Consider the following 21,831-nt stretch of genomic DNA (forward strand, 5'->3'; position numbering starts at 1 on the left):
CCCAACTATTTAATTTTTCAATACGAGGTTCGTAGACTTACGAGACACATGCACTATATATGCAGGATTGAAGTGGAACTAATCTAATCTAAACTACTAAAATCAAATTAACCTAGAAAAGCATTAAAACATTAACTAGGAAAGCAGGAAATTGCATAAGGGGAAAGCAATACAACATGTGAAGAATTGAATGACAAACAACATATGTGAGCTCACAACAATAAAACTATCTCAAATTATATTACAAGAATCAAATTACAAATCATGAAAGCATAACAATAAAAGATGAAAAACTAAGAATCCCTTTCCATTATTCATTATTATCCAAATGAAGAGAGAGCACTCTCTTATATACATGAGGAAGATAACCATCTCATAATTACATATCCAATATTCTCTCAAGCACTCTCAACTAATTTCCCATTATTACAAGATATGATCCCTTTGAATCCTCCACAAATCTCTCAAGCATTTTCAACTACTTTCCCATTATTACAAAATATGATCCCTTTGAATCCTCCACAAATCTCTCACATATCTTGGATAAGATATGCTAACCAAATCCTCCATGATTTTCTCCTTAGGAATAAGCTTGCATAATTATCTCCTTAATATGGTGGAGGAGATATGGATAAGATATGCCAACCAAATCCTCCATGATTTTCTCCTTAGGAATAGGCTTGCATAATTATCTCCTTAATATGGTGGAGGAGATATTTGAGAAGTCTCTTGGAATTAATTCTTCACATATTTCCTACACATCACAAAACTCACATATTCCTGAGATATATATAAAAATATGTATATTTTCTAATATTTAATCATAAATTCACTTGTAATACAAAAATGAATAAAATGAAAAATAAGAAGGTGAAACCCAAATGTATTTATGAAAATGATATGATAAAGGTTAATGGGATGATGAAATGTAAGGAATAGTGAAGAAAAAGGTGGATGAAAATATGACATTTCTGACTCTCAAATCCTCCCCAACTGAACTTGTTGCATGTCCTCATGCAACCATGCATGGGTCTCTTTAAGAACATTTGGCATCTTGAACTTTGGCTTTACATGATGATGTCTTTTAATAATGAATGTTTCCAGGGTATGTGAAAGACATGAGTAACAACTTACATTTTCTTATGGTTGGTTCTTGTGTGACAACCATGAATACAAAGAATGTTGGTTCTTGTGTTAACAACATTCATTTTGTTTTCTGTTCTCTTTTCTTCAATAATAATGTAAACACTCACTGGAAATCATAATGTGCATAAGAAAGCCCTTTTGTAATATTAGTGAAGCATGCCAATATTGCGTATGAAGCAAAGTGCAACAAAGTATCATTGGAAAATAAATGTTGGTGAATGGTAAATGAGAAAAATGGAGTGATAGTGGTGAAGAAATGGAATCATGGCAATGAATATAGTTCCCCCCCCCCCCCCCCCCCCCCCCCACAAACTGAATTGGTTCCATGTCCTCATGCAACTTGACATGGCTCATGAAAGGAAATGTAGCATGGTGAGGGAATTTTCCAAAATATTCAAGTTAGCATATAAGGAATTGCATGATTAAAGATTAGAAAACAACATACCTCTACTTACCCAAGAATGATGAACTATGCAATAGGAATGTAGCTACTGCTGCTGCTGGATCAGGAAAATGTGACTGATGGTGTTGTAACTGGATCCTGGGAAATGAAGGAATCTGAACTGTTGATGCTGAATCATGGAAAAGATAAACGCTGAAAGTGGAATTGTGGTACTCTCATAGATCAGAATTCATGCTGCTGTAACTGCTGAGGGAGTCGTGAAAAAGTGTATAGTCTTCACCTGCTACTAAACTTCTTGGTACAATTCTAATCATGCGAAAGAATGTGTTGATGTCGAGCATGAAAAGAAATCATTGGATTACCGGCCATTGATGCATGCCGTTAACCAATGCGAGGCAACTCACCATTGATGTCAATGAGTGCCAAGGTACCCGGGTACATCTTGCGAAATGCGAATAAAGGGGTTGACGTCGAGCCATTTGCAAGATCTGACGATCAAGGGACATTGATGTATTCCCATGATTGTCAGCGAGAGAACTTGCCATTGAGGCATGCAAGTCTCAAGGTACCCAAAAGGAACTCTAGTCTATTTCCCAGATAAGGTGCTGATGTCGATGGGGCAAGACTTGTTGAAAGGTGGGCCTTAAGGAATCCCACATCAGTCAACGCGAGTTTGTACAAAAAGATTTGGTAGGACTATAAATGGAAAGAACTCACGGACAAGCAGTGTGGATCAGCATGGCGAGGAAAACAAGGCAATGTAATCATGGAAAGGGAATGAGTTTTATTCAAAAGGAAAACTAGAAGGCAAAAATAAACTGAAAAGGATAAAGGAATGTATGCGATTCAGAAAAATAGGCGTGCATGAAGTCGTGAAAGATAAGGTAATGGAAGATGGCTGCAACATAGGGATGGTCTAGGCGTTTGGAAGGAAATAGGTGAGTAGTCATGATGCAAAAGGATTTTTGTGTAGTGGAAAATGTCATGATATGTGCAGTGAAGAATTAGTTCCTTCAAGCGTCCAATGATGCATGTTTCATTGTGATTTCGAAAAATCACTTTTGCATTAGATTGTCTTCAATTCTTAGCACCATTCCTGCATAAAAATTGTCACCTTTGTGTGCCATCTCCATCGATCATTCCTGTATGAAGTGACTCAAAAACAAATTAGCTCATTTTCAGGAATTTATGAAATGTCCATTTTTTTAATTATTTTTCGAAGTTACACTAATTGTGGATGAAAAGGGTGTCGCATTGGAATGTTGAGCTTTTTGCATAAGCTTCTCGTTGACCTACACATAACACCAAGATCATTTCAATTGTTAGTATATGCATCCTAACTCTTGCCCACAAAAATAAATGATAAATTCCAACATACTTTCATTTCCCCCCAACTAGAAATATTGCATGTCCCCATGCAATGTACTCATTGATTGTGCAATACTTTTTCAAAATGTTTTTATTGGTTTGCAGGAAAATTGTTTTAAAACATTTGAAAAGGCTTTTGTATTTGTTAGGGAAAAAGCAGTTAGTTTATGAATGAATGAGGGCAATTTTATTTTATTATTTTTTAGTATATATATATATATATATATATATATATATATTAAATCCTCTCGCAAAGCCTTATAATTAAACAGGAAAGCGAAAATGCATCATACGGGCAAAAAGTTTCAGAGGCAGACCTTATGCCGCAAAACCTTCAAGGATAAAAAGAGTTTGAAGATATCGATAACCAAGCATGCAGGTAGCTTGATTCCAAGAAACTTAACATATGATAGAGTAGCACGTAACCGGCATTACTCAACTGCTTCCTCGACATTTATAGTGCACAAAATGCCTACAAAAACAACATGTTGAATGCACTAGACTGAAAGCAAGGGTAATAAAAGTTCAAGGATAACAGCATATCCTTCGCATTCAGCAGTTAAGATTTACTTTGGACCAATATCCTTCAGGGCACAAATATGCTCTTCGCCCATTGCAGACATCACAGTGACAACAAGATCTTTCCCTTCTCCAAAGCCATCTTTGATCTGGGTAAGTAGTTGATCATCAGAAGGAAGCCTGAGATCAACCTTGGAGTTTCCATTGTCAGACAGCAGACTTACAAAACCGTCCTCAGATATGTCAATCAATTGAAAATCAGTGTGAGTAACATGTGGGACGTCACAGTTGTGTGAAGATGGGACAATATCTTTGAGTTTTTTCCCATTAAAAAAAAATATCAATTGCAACAAAATGGCACTTTTCATGCCCATGTTTTCCGGTTTTTGAAGTGGATACTTCAACCACTTTGCAGGGTCTGGCCTTAATGACGATGTACCCATTTTTACGAATGGTACCTGCCTACTAGGGGAAGGTTTTGGAAGCCCCCGCATCGGCGTGGGAATCGAACACACAATTAGTCCTCCCCCAGAGGGATCCGTCCAAGTATGGATCTACGTTCCATGAATGTGTCTGCCCCGCTGGTACTTCTGCCATCTGAGGAGGAGGGAGATTGCTTGAACCCACAGAAATTGCAGGCCAGACAGAGAAATTGCAAGTGTTCACCACAGTCAGTTTCTTGGACAGAAAAAGCCAGATTTTCGATGATTTTGGAGGATTTTGTGCCCAGATTTTCGATGATTTTGGTAATTGATAGGAGGCAGTTACTACTCTACCGCACCGCATGAAACACATAATTATTCCACTCGTGTAGATAGTTGTCTTTATAAATGTTAAAATGGAAGTGATGGAGCTCCCGGCGCAGACAACATTTCTTGCAGGTGATGGAGTTTCAATGCCGAATGCCAAAATCAGAATGATCGAAGAAGACCAAAAATTGGATGCGGCCACAGACAATTGGTTATTGTGAATTGCGTTTGCGTTTTGTTTTGTTTTACAAAATTCTTTTCAAATTTTTTTATTTATTTTAATTGAGATGTGGGTGAATGTTTTATTATTATTATTTTGTTTTTTTTCAATGAAAAACTAAAATTTAGAAAGAAACTAAACTTTCTCTAGACTTAATTTTTTTAACAAATGGACACAATGATTTGCATATTGAAAGATGTTTTTGATGAAGCATATTGCAAAACATTTATTTATTCCTGAAATTAGTCGTCTAAATCATTCCTATTTTCTGATCCTCGCGATCGCACTAAGTGCGGAGGAGAGCATACTTATTCTAAGCAAAACTGAAAATGAAAGCAAAAACTAAAAATGAAAGCCTACCTACTCTATACTAATTAGAAAAAAAAATTAGTTACGTGTAATTAAACTTCCAATGAAGTCATTCACGTAGCAGTAACAACAATATATCCAATAGCAATTTTTTAAATGTGGATGAAAATATTCGAAAGTGAATGAGTCTAGTTGCTATAACTGCAAATCAACTAAAAAATAAAAAGATGAATCTAATCTAGTACTTACTTGGAACCATTGTTCGATAAAGCTTTGATAGGCACAGTTTCTCTCACCTAGATTATGTTGTAACTCCTCTTCTTCTTCTCCAATCTGTTGTTCTTCTTCCTCGATCTCCTGTTCGAATGATTGTTCGCCATCAGATATGCATGATTCTTCAGATGTTGAATCTTTGTTTATTTCTTAGGGAGTAGTTGAACTTTCAATTCTTGTCAAGATCTCCTTTTCCAGGGAAGAGGAGATTCCGACTTCTGCAAGGATCTGAGTGAGTAGTTCCAAGCTGACACTCATTATAAAATCATGTTGAAAGAGATTCTAAAAACAAAGTGCTAATAATTGTCTAAGTTTTTAATCCTTTTACAAGGTTTTAGTTCACAAAAACTCTTCCAAATTAGCACACTAAAAATTGAATTAAAAACAAAAGGACCACAGAAATAATCTTGAATTCAATACTCAATTGAACCCTCTTACAAGGACTGCTCATTGATTTAGTAATTGAATTCTTCAATTATAACCATGAACCATGAATTCATCAAACACTCTTCACAGTTGCGAAAATCAAACACACTTGCAGAAATTGAAATTCACACTTGCATGAAAAATCAAACTAAACTTCAATCCATCGTGCCTCCCCGGCAACGGCGCCAAAATGTTGGGTGAAAATATTATCGTTTAATTCTGTTGTAGTATTTGCCCAACTATTTAATTTGTCAATCCGAGGTTCGTAGACTTACGAGACACATGCACTATATATGCAGGACTGAAGTGGAACTAATCTAATCTAATCTAAATTACTGAAATCAAATTAATCTAGAAAAGCATTGAAACACTAACTAGGAAAGCAGGAAATTGCATAAGGGGAAAGCAATACAACATGTGAAGAATTGAATGACAAACAACATATGTGAGCTCACAACAATAAAACTATCTCAAATTATATTACAAGAATCAAATTACAAATCATGAAAGCATAACAATAAAAGATGAAAAACTAAGAATTCCTTTCCATTATTCATTATTATCCAAATGAAGAGAGAGCACTCTCTTATATACATGAGGAAGATAACCATCTCATAATTACATATCCAATATTCTCTCAAGCACTCTCAACTAATTTCCCATTATTACAAGATATGATCCCTTTGAATCCTCCACAAATCTCTCAAGCATTTTCAACTACTTTCCCATTATTACAAAATATGATCCCTTTGAATCCTCCACAAATCTCTCACATATCTTGGATAAGATATGCTAACCAAATCCTCCATGATTTTCTCCTTAGGAATAGGCTTGCATAATTATCTCCTTAATATGGTGGAGGAGATATGGATAAGATATGCCAACCAAATCCTCCATGATTTTCTCCTTAGGAATAGGCTTGCATAATTATCTCCTTAATATGGTGGAGGAGATATTTGAGAAGTCTTTTGGAATTAATTCTTCACATATTTCCTACACATCACAAAACTAACATATTCTTGAGATATATATATATATATAAATATGTATATTTTCTAATATTTAATCAAAAATTCACTTGTAATACAAAAATAAATAAAATGGAAAATAAGAAGGTGAAACCCAAATGTATTTATGAAAATGATATGATAAAAGGTTAATGGGATGATGAAATGTAAGGAATAGTGAAGAAAAAGGTGGATGAAAATATGACATTTCTAAGTCCCAACAGCAGGCTTCTACTTGCAGAAGGCTACAACCTTCTCTCGTTCTCTAGCTTCTCCTGGAAGGGAGCTACAACCCCTTAGCTCTTGTACTAGTTGATATGTTTACTAGTACATAGGTGTCGGCCTATAGAAGACTACAATCTTCTCTTTTCTTCCAGGGATCATGTTTCATAAATTTTCAGACTGGATCCATCAATAACATCATTCAATCATCAAATATATCTGCATCAACCAATCTCCTTTTTATAACTGAACCAATCAACCACTTTGACAACCCTTCAATCTGATCTTTCAGAATGTTGTAACCAGAATACAGTAACCAGAACCCAAGCCAGAACCCAGAACACTTTAGCAGCAAACAAAAGCAGCTAAAACATATTTTACAAGGTATATGCTACTTCCTTGTATCGAACCTGCGTGCATACGCACCTTTCTCAAGGCGAACCTGTGTACAAATCTGCAAATCAAACTTGAGATGTATACATTGTTTTCATATGCAGAACCAGCGTGTATACACGCCTTTTCTAAAGTGAACGTGTGTACAGATCTGTAAATGATGATTTAAATATTACAACAATTCCAGACTTCAGTTATACCCAGATCTGTAGGTTTTAACCCCGTACAGAAATTACCCACATACGAATTCTAAAACACAGAAAATAAATAATGCGAGAGTAGAACACATAAAACACATATACACAGAGATTTCCCCTGGATCCCAAAACCGGGACTACCAGCTTGATTTTTCATTATGTTCCTTTCAATGTTACAATAAACATTTATACATGCCGAAGTATCCAATACCATGGACCGAAAACCATCGCATCCAAAACCATGGACCGAAAACCATCACGTCCAAAAAACATGTGCGAAAATCATGCACAAAACCATAGGTGGGTCCGCCCAACCTAACATAGTGTCCAAAACCAAAATTTTCCGGGGCGCTGCCTTGGACCCCATAAAGTGGGGTTACGAGTACACCTCAAACCCCCCTGTGATCTCCCCCCCTCTAACCCCCAGTTAACTACGTGGGCTAGTCGTGGAAAGAATATAACACAACCCAACAAACCCAACATTCTCCCACTTGTTGTTTTCTTTCCACAGGGAGCCACAAGAGAGCTTAGTCATTTTTCCAGCCCTGAAATGCCTCTCTACACCAAGAGAACTTCTCAGAGCTCACCGATTTTGTCAATGCACCTGCAACATTCTTCAAAGTGTCCACCTTTACCAGCAACACCTTTTTGTCTTCTATCATATCCCTCACAAAGTGATACTGAACATCAATGTGCTTTGTCTTTGAATGATATGCAGGGTTCTTTGCCAAGAAAATTGCACTTTGGCTGTCACAGTCTATCCTTATAGCTTCCTGTACTAACCCCATAGTTGAACACAATCTCTGCAACCAAACTGTTTCCTTGCTTGCATGAGTCGCTGCCATGTATTCTGCCTCTGTAGTTGACAGTGCCACTACATATTATTTCTTACTCATCCAAATGACTGCACCTCCAAATAGGTTAAACACATACCCACTTGTAGATCTTCTATGATCCAGATCTCCAGCCCAGTCTGCATCAACAAAGCCATGAATATCCAACACTCTGTCCAATCCTGGTCTTCCTTGGTAGCACAAACCATAATCACTAGTGCCACGCAAATACCTGAAAACCCGCTTCACTGCTGTCTAGTGCTCCTTCCTTGGTTTTGACATAAACCTTCTCAATACTCCCACTGCATGTGCAATGTCTGGTCTAGTACAAACCATTGCATACAATATATTTCCATATCTGGAAATATGGAGACTTGATGTACTGACTTTATATAATAAAAACCGGCATTTTTTTCCTTTTGGAAAAAAATTTGAAATATAATGCACCTCGAGCTTCTCAACCCGGGGTTGCCTATGAAACCCAATTTAGACGGGCATGTGGTCGTATCCATGTTAAATGCATCCTACGCAGTGTTACAATACATAAGTGTTGACGGATCCCCATCCCACCTGGACTGCAGAACTACTGCGAACGATTTGTTATTATATTTTAATATTAGAATTAAATAATTAACTTTTCAAATGGTGAATTGGGTTAATATGACGAGCGGCTTTCAATTGCGAATTGATGAGCGGCTTTTAGGGGGACCTTAGATCATTAGGTTAAACAAGAAGCTTTGCCACTGAGCTTATCAGTGTCCTCGGTGAGGTCGACAGCGTCCTGCTCAGTCGGTCACCTCGCCTGATGGTGTCCTAAATTTCTCGCATTTTCTACAGAGCAAAGAGCAGACAGGAGCGGTGAAGAAGATATATCAGCTGAGGCGAAATGCAACAAGGCTCCGTCTTGGAATCCACTTGGCTCTGCAGCTGGCGTGTACCAGAAACGGGCCTGGAAACAACAATGTCGCTGCGCAACAAGGAAAATGTATGCATCCTTGCGAATTAAAGTAAATAATACCATGAAATTGCAGGGTTTGGGCAGGGGAAAGAAATTGAATTGGGGGTTTTTAATGCAGTTTTGATTTACAGATATTTAGGACGAATTTCTGTGCCATAAGGATATTCTGGCTTAATTAAGTAAAATTACAAAAATTTCCTATAAGATGTCCCCCCTTTGAATGGTTCTGGTAGCCTGTTTCCGTTTTAAACAATTTATTAGGGTTATTACCATTTTTCTCTTTTGGTCAGTGATTTTACAGAGACCATTACCAGTTATTCAACGACCATGTAGAATGTTACAAAATTAAAAAAATTTATTAGAGTTTTCACAAATTTCCCTTAGGATAGGGGTTCTACGAAGGCTTTTTTCTGCTATTCAGTGATCCCAAATTTACCTCTCTGGACAGTGGTTTTATTTAGGCCAAATCCATTTATCCAGTGACCAATATTCTCAATGTCCGAATGTTAGCTTGCAAGTACCAGTTTCTCTTATCTTGTCCCTCTATTACATAGTTAGTTCCCTCAGGTCCACTGACTCACATCCTGGAGCGATGGTGGTTTGAGTGGAGTAACCTATTCTCCGTATCTCGACCCCGCAAAAATATAGCCATTAGAATAGGATACAGATGGTGGTTTTGCCAGGGATGCTTTTGTATTTGCTGTTGTGAGGGACTTGAGTCCTAAACAGTCTTGATAGTGGTTTTGGGATTGACTGGTTTTTCGGGAAGGATTGCTACCGGATTCCGCTTATTCAATATTCTGGGGGGTTCTTTCAAACCATTTATTTTTATAAGAAATCTGTATCTATAAGCTGGCACGGGCTAGAGGTGACGGGTGTCCACAGTCAGTCTCCTAGTACGCTCCGCCTGACGTCTGCCCCTGTACCCTATACGTGTAACTTTACTGTTTTAGGACAGTCTAGTTACCGAGGAGATTTCCAAAGCAGGTGGTTGATTTGGCGGCGTTGACATTCCCTTCGATTGCAAGGTCCAGGGAAGGTTAGGCATGGGAACTGACGAGCCTACTTGAGGTCAGGTGGTACTTAATTCCTGTCGTGACATATCCTGCAGTTGGCACGGGAAATATTCTCATGGGAATGTACCTGACCTGACATGTACAAGATCTGGTGTCGTAGACATTCTCAAGGGTGGTGATTCCGAGGAGGGTTGGGACGTGGGAACCGTAGTGATTGCAATCGGTTTCCTAGGTAGGTGGGAAGGTTTTAAACCTTGGAAGGACATCATTGTATTACATGTAGACTGATGGACCCCTTCAAGTCTGACACATCATTACATGAAGCTTTTATCCAAGCCACAGTGGTGGCTAAGTCACAATGCCATGCAAATCAAAATACGATGTGGGATGGACGTGACATGTGGTTGGAAGCTGGTTTTATGCCACAAAACAATGTCGAGAGGAAAAAAGGTGGCAAAAGGAAGGGTGGTAGAAAACAACGTCCCATAAAAATTACTGCTCTAGCGCCTATTCTCTCATTTGGTCACGACGTGCTCCTCGATCGAATTACGAGTCTTCAGAAGAGGGCATTAGTAGGAAGGTGGTACTTTTCTGAGATTGAAGAAGCCGAGATGAGACAGTGGTTGGCAAAGAAGTGGAAAATCCTGTTGGGGTATGTTCCTACAGTGGTGAAACTCATGGGAGGATGGTATAGTTTTCATTTTGAGTGAAGAAGACCTCAGGAAAATTGTAGCAATGCCATGGGTCAAGGACCGGGGTTTTTTGGCAATGTATGCATGGTACGTAGGCTTCAATCCTTTGAAGCAAACGCCAAAAAATAAACTCATATGGGTCAAATTGCCCGGACTACCACTGGAATTTTGGATGAAGGAAGTTTTTACTGATATTGGTAATGCCATCGGAAAATTCGTATACGTAGATCCTCGGTGTCTGGGAGCTAGGGATAAGAGGATTGCCTAGAAAAAGACTTTGGTGAGGCTTTTTCCGAACCACATTGAACTAAGGTGGGAAAACATCAATCTCACTTAGCGTTTGGATTTCTGGGGAATTCCATTCTGGTGCCTCAATTGTCACCAAACTGGACATTTAATTGCTAATTGCCCCAAAGCAAGAGGAGGATGGCAATCGTCGAGGGAGCGTAAAGGGATTCACGAAAGGCTACAAAAGGAAAACAAATCGGAGTGCTTCTCTCCTTGTCACGGTTATGTCAACAAACATAACGGAAATACTTCAAGCTCAGGTAATTCTAGTCACACAAACTAGATATTTTCTGAACCTTCTCCCAATTTTATAAAAAAGGCATCTGCTCCTTTTCCTATTCAAGTCCAATCATCATCCTCGTCGTCTAAGCAGTCAGGTTCCCATATAGCTGTTGATTCATCATTTCGAGAACATCCCCAAATGTTTTCATCTCCAAGCTTTCCTCAGATGTCGCTACAGTCGCAACATACTATGATAGATATCCCATCTACCTCATACGCCACATACACACAAGCCCGAAGGCTTCATTCTCCAGCTACTCAACCAAATTCTCCAAAAGATAAAGATAAAGCACCTGCTCAATTTTCTCCGGTATCCTCACCAATTAATTATGTTGACAGCGACCTTGATTTCCTCCTACAAAGGAAAACTCTTGACCTCAAGTCGCTTACTATCCATAAGCTGAAGGGATCCGTTCTCCTGAAATTAGTCCATCATCTGCAGGGAATATCACTGTGAAGCGTAAAAACAACAGAGGCAGCAAACACTTTAGAGGTCGCCTGTGTCAAACACATACTACCTTGACAAATTCGCCATCTCTCATTGATATACCTATTTCATCTCCCATCTCTCCCAGGGCACTTAGAGCATGCATGCCCTCCAATAGGCTCAAATGAATTCAATTCTATCATTGAATATTAGGGGTTTGGGGGCCCATCCAAAATTCCTCGCTCTAAGAGATCTTTTCATTTCATCTAAATCCAGCATAATTCTCATCCAAGAATCAATGCACTCTGCAACCCAAACAGTTGATTATTTTAGGAGGATGCTTCCCACATGGTATATCGTGGCAACTAATGCCACTGATAGATCTGGAGGTCTTGTTGTTTTCTGGGACCCAAGGTGGGCAAATTGAAGGCATTCTCATGTTCGGTGGGTATATTTCTGGTTGGTTATATCAGAGGTATCCCGGGAAGATCGCATATTCTCAATGTGTATGCTCCTTATAAAGAGAGGGAAGGTTTTTGGGATACAATGGAGGTATCGGGGATTCTTAATGCACCCTCTCTGATTTTGGCAGGGGACCTTAATTGTACCTTAGGCATAGAAGAACTATGGGGACAATCTAGGGTGGTAGACAGGATGGCACAGAAGTTAAGAGAAATTATTCTATCTCACAACTTAATAGATGTCTACCCACCCAAAAATGCTCCCACTTGGGATAATGGAAGAAGTGGACACAGGTATATAGCTAAGAGACTTGATAGATTTCTTGTCCAAGAAAATATGATAGAGAAGATGGGGGATGTTAGATCTTTTATTATTGAAAACTATGTATCAGACCATCTCCCAATCACTCTTCTTTGGCTTAATACTGATACAAGGTTTGGTTTGCCTTTCAAGTTCAATAGAATCTGGCTAAAAGATTTAAATTTTGATTCCCTTATCCAATTATTTTGGAAGGAAAGAAGAAATACAGAGGAGGGCATTTCTAGTTCTGAAAGCTTTATAAATAGGCTTCGATTCCTTAAAGCAGAGGTTAAAAAATGGGAAAGGAAGAAGAAGGAGGAACTAAGAAGGGAGTTGGCTGCTATTGAGGAGGAATTAAAATCCCTACATAACCAAATGGCTGCACATTCTCTTCCTCCCATAGTAAGGGAGAGAATTCATGTTCTAGAACTAGGGAAAAAGAAAATTCTTCAAGTTAGGGAGACGACTTGGAGATTGAAAAGCAGAGCATTATGGATCAAGGAAGGAGATAAAAATACCAAGTTCTTTCACCGCTTTGCCAATCACAGAAGAAAACAAAATACAATTTGGCAGATAAATGATGGTGAAGGAAACAGTGATAACAAGCAATTGGATATTACATCTCTAGCAGTGTCATATTTTAAAAAAGCATATAGTAGAGTGGAAGTGGAGGATGTGGATGCTCAGTTGTGGGCAGTTGAAGAATATCCTAAAATGTTTAATGATGAGGATAATGTGGAGTTGTTTAAGGAGGTTAAGGAGGAAGAACTGACCCAAGCTATTAAATCAATGAAAGGAGATAAAAGCCCAGGTCCAGATGGATGGACAATTGAATTTTTTGCTCATTTCATAGATATATTTCAGGAGGACCTGCTACAGATGGTTGAGGAATCTAGGATGAAAGGCTTCATACATCCTCATCTAAACTCTACATATATCTCCCTTATTCCAAAGAAATCAGAGGTGGAAACTTTTGCTGATTATCGCCCAATATCACTGTGCAATCTAACATATAAGATTATCTCTAAGATAATAGCCAACAGATTGAAAGTTTCTTTATCTAAATTCTTCTCACCTGAGCAATATGGTTTTTTAAATAATAGAATAACCCATGACACAGTGGCTGTTGCACAGGAATGCATGCACAGGATTAAGTCAAAAAAGATGAATGCAGCAGTGATGAAGGTAGATTTAAAAAAAACTTATGATTGATTAGATTGGGGATACCTAAGAATGGTGTTGTTTAAAGTTGGAATAAACTCAAATATCGTTGAATGGATCATGGGGCGTGTGTCTACAGTTCGCTATGCAGTAATAATCAATGGATTCCCATCCAAATTTTTTGCAGTAGGTAGAGGACTTAGACAACGGTGTGCATTATCCCCTCTTCTTTTTATACTGGCGATGGATGGATTAAGTTTTAAAATAAAAAAAGTTGTGACCATTGGAGAATTTGAAGCACTAAAAATCAACAATCGTGTCACAGTTTCTCATAGTTTTTTTGTTGATGATATCTTGTTGATGGGTATGATAAACAGATTCAAATGGTATTCACTATCTTTAATCATAAAGAAATTCGGGATAGCCACGGGACTTGTACAAAATGAATAGAAATCTATTATTCTCTATGGATCATGTAACCAGGATGATATTAGATATATCTAGAACTGTTTTCGAGTAAGTGCAGAAAATCTAGACAAGAGTATGAAATATTTGGGGTATCGACTAAAACCAGGATGCTATAAAAATGTTGATTGGATGTGGTTGGTGGAAAGATTCTATTTGAAGATTAAGGGATGGGAACACATATGTTTATCTATGGGAGGACGTATCATCCTCACACAGTCAGTTCTTACTTAGCTGGGGATTTATTGGGCACACTTGTTCCACATTCCTCAAATGATTATTAATTTACTGAACCGAGTAATGGCAAGCTATATATGGTCTGGTGCAAGAAGGAACTATAAATATCATTTGGTAAAGCTGGAAAAGATCACTAGACCTAAAATTTTGGGTGGTTGGGGTGTTCTAAATCTAAAGTTTTTTTGATGGGCACTTATTTTAAAATCTTTATGGAGAAGCATCAATAGTAAAGGCATATGGGGAAAGTTGATCCGATCTGAATACATGAAGAATAAAGAGTTTTACTTTTGGTTCAGACAAGGAGCAATTGGGAAAAAAGGCGGCTCATAGATTTGGAACAACTTTAGCAGGGTCAAGAATACACTCTTCCAAAATATCTCGTGGTTCTTTGGATCAGGTAATAGAATTATGTTGGGAAAAGACTGCATTATAGGAGCAGGTGAGGGTCCACTTGGGACAGTGGAATTGATACAGCGTCTGAACAGAAGAGGCATTTATATCCTTAGTCAGCTAATCAGTGACTAGAATGGTAGCATTCCAATTTGGTTTGACTCTTCCCAACTGAATCTTGTTGATCAGTATAAATTGGATTGGTTACAGCTTGTTAAAACATTAAAGGAGGCAGGGATATGTTATGACAGCAAAGGGGATTGTATAGCATGGGCTGGTAAAAAGAAGAACACAGGAGAAATAGAGGTGGCAGACTGCTATCTCAAAATATGCCTGAAGGAAATACAAAATGTGGAACACTGTTGGTTTCACAGTTTTTGGCAAATTAATATTCCAATAAAAATTGTAATTTTCCTTTGGCTAACGTGGCAGAACAAGAATCTCACATGGGCAAACTTACAAAAGAAGAACCACCATGGTCCTGGGATATGCTATCTGTGCAGGCATAATGCTGAGGATAATGAACACCTATTCTTACATTGCCATAGATCTGTTAATATTTGGAAACACTTCACCAACAAGCTGCAGATTCCATTCATTCAGTTTAATACAATTGAGGAGTGTTTAAAATGGTGGAGCACTCAGAGTAAAACTAGGCGATTGCTCACTTTGGTTGTTTTCTGGGAAATTTGGAAAGGTCGAAATCAACTGATTTTTGGTTCCAGTAGATGGGGGGAAAACGTAATCTATGAACTCATAGAGCAGTGGGTTGTATCGGATCAGAATGTAGACATCAAGGTAAAAAAAAAAAAGACAGAGAAGGGGAGACTTCAGATCACCAACTACCCGGCGGGGTTTTTTGATGGGGCAGCTCAAGGAGGAAGATGTGGGTGCGGTTTCTGGTTAAAGCTATCAGAAGAGCAAGAGTTCCGGATACACTGGTATGTGGGAGAAGGAACAAGCATGAAGGCAGAAGTTGTTGCTTTATGGGGTTTACTATGGTTTATTAAATTTTTGGATATCCCTCAAGTACAAATTTTTGGGGATTCCAAATGTATGATAGATCATGTTAAGGGGAAGAACAATATCCAACAAAATTCTCTACAAGGTTGGCTGAGGCGTATAAAAAGCATATGGAATACCTTTCAGCATCCGTCCATTGAGCACATTAGCAGGGCACATAACAAGATCGCGGATGAATTATCGAAGAAAGGATTACTAGCCACAGAAGAAGGTATGTATATCATGATAAAAATAGGATCAGACGAGACAGAAGTAGAAAATCTAAAGTTGCCGGGATAGACCACTGAAGATCATACAAAAAAGCAGAACATCAATGCAGATAAGTTCATACAAAATCTCTGTTTCTTTTTGTTTAAAGTTTTGTACAATTTTTGTATTTGGTTTTGTATAGAAAAGATAAGAGGAATGACTACTTTAAGGTAGTGATATACAGAACATGTAAATGATCTGAGACACATCCTAGTCTTATAGAATCTCTTAGTGAGATTCTGTGATATATTGTGAATGAGGCAGAGAGTATATAGTTTCACAGTTGTTGCAAATATTAGAAAACAGTTTCAGATGTATGTAAGATGAGTATTTACTCCCCCATGTAGTCAAGTTGTGGATACCACAAGGTTTATGAGGACGATATGTCCATCATAAGTATGTACTGTTTTAATCATAATATAAAACAGACGGTTTTTTCTTGCTGAAAAAAAAAATATGAAGTAGTGGGAGGAATGATTGTCATTCTTCCGTTCAATTTCCAAAGTAAAAAGATGAACTTTGATTTGATGATTGACTTGGAGCTTTGTTGTTGAAAATAAATAATCCTTTAGAACCAGAAAATGTATATCCTCTATATAAAATATAAAGATATTTTCAACCTGAAAATATTAACCTTTCTGGGATCTCATTTTCTTAACAATGGAATTACTTAAAAGAAACATTCCGATGATTTCATTTTCTTAAAATGCTGTAATTATTTAAAAAGAACCATAAAGGACTGCCTTAAAATGAATAGCAATTTCAGCAAGATGAAGAACGCATTCCCTCCGGGGTTATTTGGAACTAGTAACAGATATAAATGTAAAAGCTCTGAATCTGATGATGATCAAGTTCATAATATATATCAGAACGAGAGGAATTATATAAAAGTTCATAATATTTATCAGAACGAGAGGAATTATACAAAAGGCATTCTTACCTGAGCAGACTTCTCGGATACCTCAAATCGGCCTGAAATGCATGTGGGTGATATTACTTCCATCTCAAAACCAATGAATTCCTGTACAAGAGGCACTTCGAGTCCATAAACAACCTTTCTGTCATCAACCTTCAACTCCATATTCTTATTAGTGCCCGCCATAGATGCAACTGAATTGCAGAAAATTATGTATTATTACTGGGTATAACAGCACAGTCGTTTGAGTTCAGTGTATCCACTCTTCTGCATTGGCAATTTAATAAGGGCTGGAATGCCCGTGGCGCTGCCCGCGGAGAAGGGGGTGGAGAAAATTAATACGAGCAGATATTCAGAGACGTGTTGGATGCAGTTTTTGCTATTCAACAATACGCCCCGCCGCCGATGACCCAAGTCAATTCCTGCAAAATAAATGGTAAAGGGGCTGCAAATCCCAAATTGTAAAGGAAGCTCATGACAGGCAGAAGAAGGGTTATAGAGCATAGTATTTGGAAAATTCCGACTGTACCTCTAAATTGTCATGTATTTCCAATTTGGATAAACATAAAAAGTATTTATAAAAATGTTATTTTTTTATTTTTTATTTAAATATTGTTTTACTTTAGTGCATTAACACCCAGTCATCATAAACACAAAATATAAAAAATATAAAAGTTAAAAGTTAATTCGTTACATCACTAAGTACCTTAACATACACCCATCACCATCTATTTACTTTACATCACTAAGTAGCTTAACATGCACCCCATCATTATCTATTTACCTTCACATCACTAAATACATTAACATACACCCCATCATTATCTATTTTATAAAACATAAACACAAAATATAAAAAATAACTCGTAAAATTTCTAAAAACACTACTTTTATGCACAGTAAAACTATCTTTAGGTTTTTTTAATTTTTATCAAATTAATAATTATATTATAAATTATCCCTTCTTTATATATTATTTTAATATTAACTTTAAAAATTATTCTAATATATTAATACCAACTTTATATTCTAAACTTAAATTCTAAAGTATTATTCTATTATTTTAATACTAACTTTAAATATTCTAAAATTACTCGAAAAAATATATATTTTTTTTAAATTTTAAAAGGCTAGTAAATACATTAACATACACCCCATCATTATCTATTTTATAAAACATAAACACAAAATATAAAAAATAATTCGTAAAATTTCTAAAAACACTACTTTTATGCACAGTAAAACTATCTTTAGGTTTTTTTTAATTTTTATCAAATTAATAATTATATTATAAATTATCCCTTCTTTATATATTATTTTAATATTAACTTTAAAAGTTATTCTAATATATTAATATCAACTTTATATTCTAATAATATATTAATATCAACTTTATATTCTAAACTTAAATACTAAAGTATTATTCTATTATTTTAATACTAACTTTAAATATTCTAAAATTACTCGAAAAAAGATATTTTTTTTTTAATTTTAAAAGGCTAGTAAGATTGTTGGAACTATACTTACAATATTCCGTAGAATTCCAAAATAACTCATTAACAATGGAGTCTTTTTAATTCCTTTATCAATTTTCATAACCTTAATTGACATAATGATTTAAAATTCAAAAAAAGAGTGAGCTAATTAAAACTATGCATGTCATAGTTTACTGGATCCCAGCATAGCTCACCAAAAATGGAGTGTTTTGACTACGACTTAGTAACTTGAGTAACTTGAGTGGTAATTTTATGAAGGGGTGATTAAGGTTTGATAAATTTTGAAAATTTTATGGGTAAAAAATTAGTTATGTTAAGGATTATTGCGATTTAGTCCAGTGTTATTATTCAAATTTCAAAAGTGTTAATGATTTCAAAATTCACATTATCTAGTAAAAAAATAAAATTATATTTTACAATTAGTTTTTAAAATAAATAATTTTTCTTATAAATAAAATTATATAAAATATTTTTATTTGACAATTTTATGTGTAATACAATTCAAACAAATGTAATATGCAACATTGGTGCTTAGTGCTTAGTCCCTGCCTTTTATGCAAAAAGTAATCAATAGATAAAGATAATATTTAGGTAAGGGGATGATAATAGAAATAAGAAAAGCAAAGAGACTGAAAGTAATGACATAAATACATAAGAATACGATGGAAATCATTGGAGCTAGAAAAACTCAAAGATGAAATAAAAAAACAAAATAAATTCATCAGTTATTAATTTAAAAAGGCATTGAATAATATATAGCCAAGATTGACTAAATTTATATATTCATTATTAAAGTTATTGGGATGTTTTTTCTTTTTAGAAGGTTTCTCTAACAATATAGGTCAAATAATGATGAGTTGTAAATAATGTGTTCTTTAAGAAGGGCTTAAATGGAACAATTGTTTTTGTCAAAGTAAGATTTACCATAAGACTAGATAAATGCCTTGGTGGAATAGGTTTTGCTTATCTTTGAGACCTTTGAAAAAAAATTAAATGTTTCATGAGACTTAAATATAATATTAATATTCTTTTTAAATATAAAATCTTTGAATATAAATTTTGAATTTTTTAAATGCATTTTAATTAACAGAAACCCAAAATTATATGCCAAATTTAAATTAAAAAAATTCAACAAAATAATTAAACTATACTTTAAAAATAATTATTAAAAAATAAATTTCAAAATGTTCACTATAGATAATTATATTTAAAAAAATTAAATCTTAAAAAAAAAATCATTATAAATCTTAAAAATATAAATTACATAACCAAAGTAAATAATTAAATTAAATCTTAAAAAAAAAAACATTATAAATCTTAAAATATAAATTACATAACCAAAGTAAATAATTTGATACTTTGTACTTAAGTGAGTTAAGTACAAAATAGCTAATTTAAATCTTAAAAAAATATATATATATATATATTATACATCCTAAAAATATAAATTATATAATTAAAATAAATAATTTGATACTTTGTACGTGGGTTAACCAAAATAACTAATTTAAATCTTTAAAAAAATTAATTAAATCATTATAAATCCCAAAAATATAAATTATATAACCAAAGTAAATAATTTGATACTTTGTAATTAAGTGGGTTAACCAAAGTAGCTAACTTGATAAGGTGCATGTAAGTCTTTGATTGTGAAATGTACCTCTTTTGATGAGGTACACGTGCGTTTTATAGCTTTGAATGGGTGCTCACCGCCTCCTAACATTGACAAAATCAATAGTCTTTAATGAAATGAAATGAAAGAGGCCTTAAGATTCAAATCTATCCTTGTCTCTTCATAATGAAAGTCATGGGGACTTCCAAATGGACTGGTCTCGTTGAGGACTTGGATTTTATATTATTGTTCTTTTCTTCTAGAAGTTATTTTCATGGTTGGTAGTTTAATACTAAAATAAAAAATACACACTTATTTTCATGGTTGGTAGTTTTAAGTCTTCTTGACTTTTAAATAAAAATAAAAAATACACACTTATTATTAAAAATAATATTTTAAATGTGTATTAATTTTAGTATGATAAATAAAGGTGAAATTTCAAAATTAATAATTATAAATTATATTTGTTTAGTTTGGTAGATAAGAATCTAATTTTATAAATATGTTTATAATAAAATATTTTGGTTTTAATTAAATAAATATATTTTTAATAAAGTATTTTTGTTTTAATTAAATGTAATGGTTTTACGCTGGAACATATGAGGTAAAGTTTTGAATCATAAATTTAAAATATAATATTTCAAAAAAATTTAAAAAAAAATTAAAAGCAAAAAGCAAAAATATTGGTGTTTTTTCTTATTTTGAATATCAAGACGATAGTTTTTTAATGTGGGATATATATGAATGAATGATATTTTAATGTTTATGAAATTAAAATAGTCTATGTGTTTATTTGCCTCCTTATTTTTTGTGTTTTGCAATTTAATCCTTTTCTTACTCAAATTGATGATGAGGTGACCCAACCTTCTAAGAGTCCCCTCACTGAAAAGACAATGCAAGGAACTGATGCTAACATACTACTATAATTGTCCTCGATGTCTCTGAAAGCATCACATTCTAAAATTAATCCTTTTCTTACTCAAATTGATGATGAGGTGACCCAACCTTCTAAGAGTCCCCTCACTGAAAAGACAATGCAAGGAACTAATGCTAACATACTACTATAATTGTCCCTCATGTCTCTGAAAGCATCACATTCTAAAATGAAATGCTTTTCCGATTCCACTGCCCCAAAAGTGCAAAAAGTACACACCTAATCTTCTCAAGCTTCTTTAGGTCTCTTCCACCGTCCTACATCGAAGTTTATGTGAGTTAGTTGTTAACTGAGCAATAAGAATCTTTGTTCTCCATAGAATGCTAGCTCCAATGTACTCTTTTTATTGGAGATTACAAGTGGGGTTGAATTCTTGAACATAGTACTTCTTCTTTCTACCCAAGATTAATTCTTAACTAAGGAATAAGAATCTTTTCTCTCCACTGAATGCTAGCTCCAATGTACTATTTTTGTTGGCGATCATAAGTAGGGTTGAATTCCTGAACATAGTATTTCTTCTTTCTACTCAACTCTTTTCCCTATATACACTTACAAAACTTCAATGTACTATTTTTGTTGGCGATCATAAGTGGGGTTGAATTCCTGAACATAGTATTTCTTCTTTCTACTCAACTCTTTTCCCCATATACACTTACAAAACTTCTCCATATTTGAATGAGAAAGCTTTAAAAATAACTATTAAAACATCCAATATCACCGAAACGAAATATATATTTCATCACTTGATTTGACTCGTTGTAATAAATAAACTAAGTAAATTGTAAAACTCACTAAGAGTTATGATGCGTATAAACTCTAAAACTCAGTGAGAGTTATGATGCCTAACTTTAAGCAGTA

At 35.1% G+C, this 21,831-nt stretch overlaps 1 protein-coding gene and 1 pseudogene across 1 annotated transcript in view; both read right to left on the bottom strand.

Moving 5' to 3' along the window:
• Positions 1-17,401, bottom strand: part of LOC149173144 (1,4-dihydroxy-2-naphthoyl-CoA thioesterase 1-like) — a 58,265-nt gene extending 40,864 nt beyond the window's left edge. Inside the window, exon 1 of the mRNA XM_089424512.1 lies at positions 16,956-17,401. Within this exon, the coding sequence (XP_089280638.1) occupies positions 16,956-17,117 (162 nt within the window). The 5' untranslated portion in view covers positions 17,118-17,401. The remainder of the gene's footprint in view (positions 1-16,955) is intronic.
• On the bottom strand, positions 3,442-4,231 carry LOC149173145 (eukaryotic translation initiation factor 5A-2 pseudogene; annotated as a pseudogene).
• Positions 17,402-21,831: the final 4,430 nt, after the last annotated feature.

Source organism: Pinus tabuliformis, chromosome 4_2 (genome assembly GCF_031772625.1).
Source record: "Pinus tabuliformis cultivar Carrire ecotype Pingquan chromosome 4_2, CPIR1, whole genome shotgun sequence".
Lineage (NCBI taxonomy): Eukaryota > Viridiplantae > Streptophyta > Pinopsida > Pinales > Pinaceae > Pinus > Pinus tabuliformis.